Source organism: Tilletiaria anomala (assembly GCF_000711695.1).
Source record: "Tilletiaria anomala UBC 951 chromosome Unknown K437scaffold_35, whole genome shotgun sequence".
In the NCBI taxonomy this organism is placed as follows: domain Eukaryota; kingdom Fungi; phylum Basidiomycota; class Exobasidiomycetes; order Georgefischeriales; family Tilletiariaceae; genus Tilletiaria; species Tilletiaria anomala.
In genome coordinates this window covers 139,802-149,813 of record NW_013546987.1, presented here as the reverse complement: position 1 = coordinate 149,813, position 10,012 = coordinate 139,802, and the positions used below count along the sequence as shown (strand labels likewise).

Genomic DNA, 10,012 nt, shown 5'->3' with positions numbered 1-10,012 from the left:
GGTGTGATGCCTGGACTCCACTCAAGCAGTGCAGCAGTCTCGCCATCTCATCAGCCCAGTTATGGCTATCGCGAGCAGACATCCTCCCCCTCTCACCCTCCACTTGCCATAATATGATAGACAATACATGCATGGCACACAGATGTTGTCATTCGTCCTCGTCGGATTCATTGTCTCCCTCTTCATAACATACACACTCCTTCCCTGGTAGAGTCGCTAGAAGAGCTAGCAACGCACAAGTAAAGCAACCAACTTGCACCCCTCCTTGCCCCTCACGCTACTCTTTTACAACCTGCTGGGGGCACAAGCAGCCGTAGCCGCAGCCCCTGCTTAGGAGTACATATCCAAACACCCCGGCAAGCGCCATCTCGCTCACCGCACAGAGGCGAGCAAGAGTGGGCAGCACCGCGCCTACTTCTCTTTCCCGGATCCCCCCCCTTTTCCATCAACGCGGAAAGAAGGCAAGGACTCCGTCTCCGAAGTAGACCGCACGCCTGCATCGTCCGTCAGCACCAGCACGACGGCGGGGCAGGATTCGCAACGCACCATCTATCCCTATCGCTCTTCCTTTTTGGAAGTCTTTGTATCGATTGATCGATCCACCAACCGACCGAGCATCTTCGTGCTTGAAAGCGTATCCAGCAAGCGCGCAGTACACCCACCACCCTCTTTCCCTCTTTCTTTCTTTTCCACATCATGCGGGCATCACGGATCCTCACCGCAACCCTCATCGCCGTCGCCCCCGCGACCATCCTCGCCGATGGGCTCACTGCCTTGCCCGGTGTGCATGACAGCAACCAACACGCCACGCGCGGCCTGTCCCACTCGCAACCGGCTCAGCCCATCAGGCGACGAAGAGCAGCTGCAGTAGTAGCAGCAGCACCAGGCGGCGATAGCGGCGTTTTCGTCAAGCGCCTCGGAGTAGGTTTTCCTGGGGGCAACGACTCTTCGACCGCTGCCGCATCGGCAAGCAGCTCCTCATCTGCGGCATCAGCATCCTCCTCGTCCGCAGCGGCCGCGTCATCGTCCAGCGCAGCCGCGTCGTCGTCCAGCGCGGCAGCCGCGTCGTCCTCATCAATCGCCGCGCAGCTGTCCTCGAACTCCGCGGAATCCGCGTCGCTCGCCTCGGTTGCGGCGTCGCTTGCGGCTGCGTCGGCAAGTGCTGCTTCGGCGTCGTCGAGCTCCGCCTTCTACGCCACCGCACAGTTGGCCGTGACGGTGATCTCGTCGACGCCGACGCCGACGGGCAACGGCGACTCGTCCGGCTCGGGCTCCTCTGGCAGCCATACAGGCCTTATCATCGGCGTCTCGGTCGCCGGCGGCGTCGCGCTGATCGCGCTACTCGCCTTCCTCTACTTCAAATTCGGCAACAAGCGTTTCAGCGGATACGACTACGACGAGAACGACATCAAGTGGCCCGAGCTCAAGGCCGACAACGACGGCACTGGCGCCGCCATGCAGCCGCTCCCCGCGCGGCGCACCGGCGGCGCCGGCTTCGACATGGGTGACGAGCTGTCCGACGATGGGCTTGACGGCGCCGCTGGAGTTGTCGGCGGCAGCGGCCCCATGAGTGGCGGGCAGCACGGCGAAATGGACGAAAAGTACGCAGGACGTAGCAGCTTCACCGGCTCCACCACCGCCCTGTCCGCCGCGCCACCCGTTGGCTACCCGGTCAATGGCGTCGGATACACGCCATCGGGCTATGACGCGCAGTCTAGCATGGCGCACACCGCCTACAGCTCTGCACCGGGCGGCGTCGTACCCGGCGGATATGACCAGGCTGGCTACAGCGCCGGCTATGCCAACTACGCCACCGGCGCGCCCGGCGCCGACTATGGGCATCACGGCGGCGTTGGCTACGCTGGCGGGTACGGCGCTGCTCCCGGGTACAGCGGCCACGACATGGGCGGCGGCGGGCAGGTCAGCGCCGCGCTAGACCCCGCGAGTGGCGGCGGCTACATAGACCCGCATTACGCGCACGACCTCCAGTCCGCTCATGGCTTTGCCGACCCGTACGGCCGCATCACTGCGACACCGACCGGGTACGATGCGTACGGCAACCCGCGCATGTGACGAGGGACAGGCACGCGATTATGTCCGTGGCTCATGCGCTGTGCGCTGTACGTTGTACCGGTTCCCGCGGCTCTCCTCCTCTCACCCCCAACTCGCAGCGAAGAGGGCAGGCCCTCATCTGCGCGAGCTGCCCTTCCCCCCATTCCCACGTCCACCCCGTCCGTGCGTCGCCCACCCATTCAACCACCAAGCGCCCGCCCTTCAGGACCTTTTGTACTTGTACCTCATTTATTCGTCTCCGGGTTGGGGCCTCTTCATCCAACACCATCATCACCGTCGCCTCGCCGCACACGCTGCGGTGGCGGCGGCATGACGTCTCCTTCCCACCGAATCCCTCAGCTCCCACCCATCTATTCCTACTGGGATCTCGACCGACACACTCGTTACTTTCTTTCTCTATATGTTCGGATCAAGTAGTCGGGTCGGATCTGCTGCTCCTTTTTTCTTTCGGGTCCTTCCACCATACCCGTCTATCTACCTAGCTATCGACGGCAGATGTGCGAGGCGTTGCAATATGCACACTCTCTCTATTGCTTCCAGCATCACCTCATCCTACAACTCTCTATGGCTGCAGCCGGCGTTCGCTTCTCGCCAAACGGACAATTGTACTTGACTCTATCATATCATCTTTGGAACAGTTTTCCATGTGTGCGGGGGCATGTGCTGGCGCGTGCGATGGTGCGCTCTTATCGACCCATATGCAGGCATCGCTCATTCTTCGACAGGATTCAACCTGCCTTGGTCTGGTTTACGAGTTACGACAGGTTTACGAAGACTCAAAAGTACTTGCATCCTCGAACATATCTGCCACGCTGTCTGGGACTGAATCATATCAACCACGTATGTATGAATCAAAAATTCGGCAAGGAGAGCGCGGGCAATCTACCATGGGAGCATTCGACGCCACAGGATGATTATACGTATCACAGTTTCATGGGTAGCCCACGCCACCGCCCACAATGGACATCCCCAACAAGTTCTCGCCTTCACAATCTCATGCACTCTGCGCATGAAATAGTGCCCTTGTGCGGTCAGTTGACTCGCCTTGGGGGTATTGCAAAGGGCAAGAAGGTCCTGTGTGCGATGTGCATACTATACTGGGCGGTGTACCGAAGACAACAGATGGATGGAAGCTGTGATCCCGGCAGGTGGGCGGAGCGACAGCAATGTCGGGGGTTCGATCACACAACAGTTAGAGGTCCTTCTGCTTCTCTCGTCACCTCATGTCCCCCAGTCCCTACCATGTCCTTTACTGTTTCACACCTCGCACCCTTATCTCCCTTCCAATGTCGCTTTTGGGTTCGGTACAAGTCGGACGGGTGTCGGGTCCAGTGTCCGCACGCCGTGGTAGCAACAACCGATCGGCCCATTGAGCCCCGGGGGAGTGGGCGCCCAGGAGAGCTGACATTGCGATTTTTTTGTAAAGAGAGATCAGAGCATGATCGAGTGTTCTTCGCTATCATATGTATCTGGATGTCCCGGGAAAGGAAGGCATTGCACAACTTTGGCATCCGTCATTTCGAAGCAGTCGCCCCAACCTCTCCAAACTCCAACAGCTTCCAGAGTCGGAACGACTCAAAGCCATCATAGAACCCTTCGTGATGTGCAATCTACAGATTCTCACCCAGCATCGGGCCTGTACATTGCAGTGCATAGGTACCTCTGCACTGGAAATATGAATGTTCGACGTTCGACATTGACCTCGTGGCTCTCACAAGTATGTATGCACAATCATCATACAAATGAATCGCTGGCCTGTCCTTGCCCACGAACTCAGAGACACTGGCTTCCCCGGTTTGCATTCTCATGAGCCAACTGTCCCTGGGCTCAGCAGTCCCTTTTCCACTCCTGCCTGTCTCCACTGAGAAGATGGCACGTCAAGGTCGTACCATTGAGCCAATTTGGAGCACAGAAAAGCTCACATATCGCACTCATCAACGGACTGATCGGCGCGCTCTCGCGTCTGATGCGTAATACTTTATGCTAGCTGGAACAAAATCAGCACAAGTCTCGCCGAGGACTTCGTCATCTCGATTTGACTGTTGCTTTTTGGACCTGAACCTTGCCTTGCTCGCCCTAAAGCCGCTCGCTAACTAAGCTTTCCAATAAAATCTGCTGACTTTGTCCATCTTGAAACAATTGCTGCCTGGCTCTCTCCTGCAGTATATTCACCCTCGCGTCCACCTGACATCTTGGCCTTTCGCAGGCTTTACGCAAGCAAACATGACGCGCTCCCCTTACACTCCTAGGTGCAAGTTGTCTGTCTTCACCGCCGCCTCTTCCCTTTCTTTCTGCGCGATGACGGCAGTATCGCCCGTTGCTGTCGCCCAGCATGCCTTTGCTCCCTCGTTATCCTGGGCGCCTGCGTCGCGGCCACTTGTGGCCAGCCACAAAGCGCTGCCCAGCGACGCCGACAAGGCCGCTCGGCCGACCCTGGGGTGCAACCCTTCGCAGGGTCCCAAACACAGAGGTGAGATGCTGCCCAAACCGCACCAGGAGGTACTCGTGGACGAACCCTTCGAGTTCTTCTTTTGCAGCCCGACTTTCTTCAAGACGAGCTCTCGCTTCTCCTCTACTCGGCAGATACCGCCGAGGCGCAAGGGATCAGCAGCCCTGCGCTCAGCGCAACCGGGCAGATCATTGCGCTTGATGTCACTGCGAGTCACATCGCAATCGTCTCTCTCTCCCTGTCGAGAGGTGAAGCGAAAAGGTAGGGGTGTTGATGATCGTACTGTGTCTTTGATAGCCTGAGCAATACCACTCCAGTATCACAATCAACCCGACGCTAGACTTCGTTCCTGGTGAGGGCGCACAGAAATATTACCTCGGCGTCTTTGAGACGCAAAACGCCTACCAGGTGAGGGCAACCACTTTCGGTAGACGTGCGGTTGCAAGGCGAGGTCACGGGAGCTGACGAAAAAGCGGCTTACTGCTTCTCCTGTGCATAAGCAACCGGCGAGCTCGTCCAGTATCAGACTTTCTCGATTCCGATCACGCTGCGCTCATGATCGCTTTCAGGCACAGATCATTCATCCTCTCCCAAACCCCATCACATTTGCGCTTTTGCGAACTGCTCTTCCTCGTCGGTGAGTTTCTGCTTCCTTTGTACCATGTAAATACCAACTGCAAACGCACGACTCGACAGTCCAAGCAGCTTCCGACACCCAATTTTTCTGTCTTCCTTTCTTTCGACAAATATGCATTGCGAGTATAGTGGAGCGAATAGACGCAAACGGCCAATAGGTACTTTTAAGCAGGCTCGCGCAGAGCAGGTATTCGCATGGCGAGTCGAATGAGGGCAGACTGCAAGACGTCCCATTCCCTGGGCGCCTTGGATTATTCTTCCTGAATAGATCCCTTCAGAAGAAGAAATTCCAGACCTTCTTGTAGAGCGGCGCGTTCTTCGCCTCCTCCCTCTCGCGCCTGAGCACCTCGACAGGGACCGGATCGCGACGACCAGTGACAATGTCAATGTCGTCAATTCGCAGCAAGCCCCCCTTCCAGTATATCTCGCCGATGATCCAGAAGATGCAGACGACTGGGAAGGCGAGGAAGCTCTGCAGAAGTGTACATTCAGAGCAAGATCAGGATGTTAGCCATTCACGTACATATTACACCCCGCCTGACGAGTGGGGTAAGACTCACCTGGAAGAAGTTACTGGCGCGGTCGCCCGGTGAAAGGCGCTCATCGGGGTTTGAGCTTTCGATCGGCCAGGCAGCGATGATGGCCTGGAAGATGACAACCAAAACTGCGTTTGAGAAAAGTGATCAAAAGCCGACGAGAGAGTAAAAATACCTTCGAGATCAGCATATAATCTAGAGACACACCCAGGTCCACACTCACGGCAGAAGATGCTGCCGTACCATGAGCCAGCGACACCAAGCGGCGACTTCCACGGCAGCTCCTCAAGCGTGTGACCGGCGCGCGCCCAGGCGAGCCTGAAACGAATGTGGCAGACGCAGATGGAGCCCCACGAGAAGACGGTAGAGAGACCCGAGAGGGCGAGGAGCCAGTTGAACACCGTCGTTGTGGACGTGCTGTAGACGAGGAACGAGAGGAAGCCCATGGCCATCGACAGCGCAACGGCTGGCAGCGGGCGGCCCTGACGGTCAATGTATGTGAAGATGCGCGGCGCCTGGCCGGCCTGCGCGAGCCCGAGGAGCGTGCGCGACGCGGCGTACACAGCCGAGTTACCTACGGACAAAACTGAGATGAGGATGACTGCGTTGAAGACGGACGGCAGACCCGTGATCTGGGCGTTGGTGATGGCGATTACGAATGGCGAGGCGCGCGCATCGTAGCTCGACGACCCACCGAGCAGACGAGGATCGGTCGGGTTAACAGTGAGCGTGATCATGAGCAGAGCGAGGACGTAGAAGAGCTGTTGCAGTACAATATTTGTCCTTGTCGTGTCAGTGCGTGCTCTGGTCCAATTCGCAACACATGCCCATCTTGCTATACGACTCACTAGGATACGCATGAAGATCTGCTTTGCAGCCTTGGGAACTTCCTTCCGCGGGTTGCCTGTCTCGGCTGCGGCAAGGCCGATCAGCTCGGTTCCGGCAAAAGCGAACGCGGCGGCGACAAAGACACTACAGAAGCCCTGGAAACCATTGAAGAAGGCACCGGAAGGCGTGTGCCAGAACGAGTCGCCCGTTGCGACGCCGTTGGGGGCGCCGCCAGCGGTGATGACGATGCCAGCGATGATGAAGCCGATGACGGCGATGATCTTGATCATGCTCGAGCCAAATTCGAATTCACCGTATCCGCGAACGCCGAACAGGTTGATGATGGTGATGGCAATGAGGAAGATGATCAACCAGACACCGGGCGAAATGTTTTTGTTCGGGTCCCAATACTCGATCACGATCGACGCGGCGACAAGCTCCAGCGGTAGGACGATGAACCACTGCATCCAGTAGTTCCAGCCCATGGCGAAACCATACGAGGAAGAGATGAAGCGAGTGTCTGTTTAGAGGGAAACAACCCATGAAGTGTCAATCCGGTTGTTCGTTCTCCAATTTCTCGATTACTCGTGAGACTTACTGTAAGCGGCAAAAGAACCAGAGACGGGGAAGACCGTTGCCAGTTCACCAAGCGACATGACGACGCAGAAGAGCATGACCCCGATCAGGGTGTAGTCTGCCCATGCGCGCAATCATTCGTTATTAGCAACCGCCGGTATACGATGGTGGAACTATCTCCTTACTCACCGAGCAGCAGGAAGCCGGGGCCACCGGTGGCATACACGCCGCCGGAGCCAACAAAGAGACCAGTGCCGATGGAGCCACCAAAGGCGATCATCTGCATGTGCCTCTGGGTGAGGTTGCGCTTGAGGCCGCTCTCGTCAGACGTGACGCGCGTACCGCTGCCGTCGGCATTGACCGCGACAACACCACCGACGGTACCTTTCTCTGGGTCGATCGCCTTCTCATAGTCTGTGTCCTTCAGATCGGCTGCGCCCGCGCCGTTCTCGGAGCCGCCGGTCACATTCGGCGGCGCATCCAGCACGCGGATCGGCACCGGCGCGGGCTCCAGGCGGAATGAGTCGGCAAAGTCGCGAAAGAAGCCCATGTTGGTGTATGTAGCGGGTAAGAATCGGCTGATAAGGCGGGGCCGATTGAATTAGATTAAATCAAGAGATGTCCTTTCGGTGGGTATCTCGCTGGGGGACTTGCGATGCTGGGCGAGAGCCGAGATGCGCGGGAGTGGAAGACGTTAGTGCTTCCCCACAAGGCGCGTTTGATTGTCGGCAGGATGAAAAGCGGATCTGGGAGAGTTGCGAATATTTTTTACCAAGCCACCGTCCAGTGAGCAGCGTCTTCCCGGGGCGGAGTTCTGGCCTCTCAAGAGTAATCGCGTCGTCTCCTGGCAGAGTGTTCCAAGCGAGACACGAGGGAAGGGATGGGCCCTGTATACGCAAGCTGATCTGCAGCAGCGGTAAGAGGGAGGGGGGTAGGCGTCCAGCAGGAGGAAAGGTGGCGGTGGGAATGTCCAGGGATCGGCGACGTGCAGAAGGCTCTATATATCCGTGTGAGAGGAGTGGGAGCGAGGTCAAATGAGAGCTGGGCCACGGTTGGCCCATCCAGATTGTATGTGGGCGCCAGCCTGCGAGAGCTCGGTCGACTGGGGGCGAGAGTGCGTGCCGCCAACGTACTGTGCCTGTGTGTATGTACATCCATTTCGTGCGATCCCACGCCGCTATCTAGCTCCTTCACTTCTGGCGATGCCGCAGTCATGGCTGCGGAAATGGCTCGACCGCTGTTGAACATTTTCGCTTCTCTGCAGCCACCGTCCTCCAGAGCTGATGCCTTGTTCCTCTGTTTAAATGTGAGCACTCTGTAGCCCGCTTGGCCACAGGCGCCCAGTGCTGCCACTCTGCACAAGGCCCAGGTGCAGGGCTCTGCTGGACTGCATGCAATCGAGCACTTAGGACCCCGTCACCAGAGCGCTGTGATTCGGCTAGCAACGGTGAGACCCTAGGCGGTGTGCTCTCTGCCGCAACTCTTTCACTGCGCTGATGCCCCTAGTATCGCTTCGCTCTATGATACCACGGGCGGAAGAAACAAGCAAGTTTTTAACTTCGTTATCTCAGCCATTATGTCAGTGTCCACCTGAGTCCACTGGTCTCCCTCCTATCAGGTACACACCCCGTAGATCATGCAGCCTCTGGTCTTTGCGCAATGGGGGAATCTCTTGGCCTTATCTGTCTTTGCCCCTGAAAGTCTGGGCAAGCAGATTGGGCACTGTCTAGGCATTGTGGTTTTCAATCCTTTGAGGTACGAGAATCAGGAACCTCGACAGATAAGCCGTAGGGCGACTGGACGAGCGCTCAGCCCACCGAGAGAGTAGCGATAAAAAGGGAGCAGAAGAGATACCAAGGAAAATGACGCAATGAAAGTATGCTCGAAGTCGAGCCCGTTTCAAGCCCGCTTCAGCAACCAATATCGAACAGGCGCCGGTCGCTGGGCCGCTAGGCAGATGCAGGCTGGCAAGTGGCTAGTAGAGTTGGCCCGGAACCCGTGTGGGCTGCCGCCGGGAACTTCCGAGTTCCTTCCCTGATACCTTCCGAGCCTTGCTGGGGATGTGTCGCAAACCTTGCCACTCCAGTGGGTTTCCAGGACCCGCAAACCCTTCAGAAACTGCCTTTTCTTGGCCTAGAAACCCCCAAACCCGTGCTCTGGAGGCAGAGACGGAATAGGCCCCATAATTATTTAACTTTACTAGCGAAATATGGGTGGCTACATAGAGAGTGTTCAGGGGTTACTGTAGCTTTCCAACGAGCAGTCGTTTCCCAGAAAGGATTTACAGGCGTTTACGGGAGGTTTTGGTTGTCGGGACCAAGTAATTCCCAGGTTTCCGGGCCAACTCTTCTGGCTTGCCTGGAGAGTAGAGGGGCGGGGGAGGGGGAATGGTCTGCAACAACATTCAAAGCCACTTCGCCAAGTGACGCGGCGATGGAACAATGAGGCGAGAATTGCGTCGTCTGCACTCTGTAAACTGTAAAGTTAGTCATAAAGCGATTGGCGAGCTGTACACCGGTGCCCGGTGCCAAGACGGACAGCTGCATCTGGGACATATGAGAATGTGGTCCTGCTGCGTGGGCGGGGTAGGATACGGAAGCGTGATCCATACGAGGATGAACACCTAGCAGACGAATGATTAATTCAAGTTCAAGGTTCAATATACGAGTTCACTCCTGCCCGTCTGATCCTAGACCGACCGCCAGCGCCCAGGTCGACCCAGTACCCGGGGATGGACTGGGACGTGTGGCAGCGGCAAGCCGAGCCGAGCCAAACTCACCCTCCAGCAGCGGGCGAGGCGTTATAGCCAATCTGGATCTATGTCTATTGGCATTATGTAGTCGCTCAGCATAGTCACGTATCATTCTCACTTCGGGTCCTTTACCGGATCAGATGGCAACGCTGGCATCCGAGG

At 57.2% G+C, this 10,012-nt stretch overlaps 4 protein-coding genes across 4 annotated transcripts; 2 read left to right on the top strand and 2 right to left on the bottom strand.

Moving 5' to 3' along the window:
• Positions 1-598: 598 nt before the first annotated feature.
• Positions 599-2,089, top strand: K437DRAFT_108121 (uncharacterized protein). The gene has a single exon (XM_013388130.1). It carries the CDS (start codon positions 697-699, stop codon positions 2,071-2,073), a length of 1,377 nt encoding a protein of 458 aa, XP_013243584.1. The 5' UTR covers positions 599-696; the 3' UTR covers positions 2,074-2,089.
• A 1,848-nt stretch (positions 2,090-3,937) lies between these two features.
• Positions 3,938-5,163, top strand: K437DRAFT_294320 (uncharacterized protein; the record flags this gene model as incomplete). The annotated part of the gene is made up of 4 exons (XM_013388129.1): positions 3,938-4,543; positions 4,657-4,783; positions 4,840-4,930; positions 5,092-5,163. Exons 1-4 carry the CDS (start codon positions 4,297-4,299, stop codon positions 5,161-5,163), a joined length of 537 nt encoding a protein of 178 aa, XP_013243583.1. The 5' UTR covers positions 3,938-4,296.
• A 269-nt stretch (positions 5,164-5,432) lies between these two features.
• K437DRAFT_223629 (uncharacterized protein) lies at positions 5,433-7,648 on the bottom strand (the record flags this gene model as incomplete). Its single annotated transcript, XM_013388128.1, has 6 exons — positions 5,433-5,630; positions 5,719-5,822; positions 5,918-6,455; positions 6,543-7,042; positions 7,121-7,216; positions 7,288-7,648. The coding sequence occupies 6 exons, from the start codon at positions 7,646-7,648 to the stop codon at positions 5,433-5,435; spliced, it is 1,797 nt and encodes a 598-aa protein (XP_013243582.1).
• On the bottom strand, positions 7,611-8,419 carry K437DRAFT_108217 (uncharacterized protein). The gene has a single exon (XM_013388127.1). It carries the CDS (start codon positions 8,250-8,252, stop codon positions 7,710-7,712), a length of 543 nt encoding a protein of 180 aa, XP_013243581.1. The 5' UTR covers positions 8,253-8,419; the 3' UTR covers positions 7,611-7,709.
• Between the last annotated feature and the right edge of the window lie 1,593 nt (positions 8,420-10,012).

Bases quoted from the DNA above. Each gene is read 5' to 3' on its own strand.
- K437DRAFT_108121 (XM_013388130.1), top strand. From the start codon at position 697: ATGCGGGCATCACGGATCCTCACCGCAACCCTCATCGCCGTCGCCCCC.
- K437DRAFT_108217 (XM_013388127.1), bottom strand. From the start codon at position 8,252: ATGTACATACACACAGGCACAGTACGTTGGCGGCACGCACTCTCGCCC.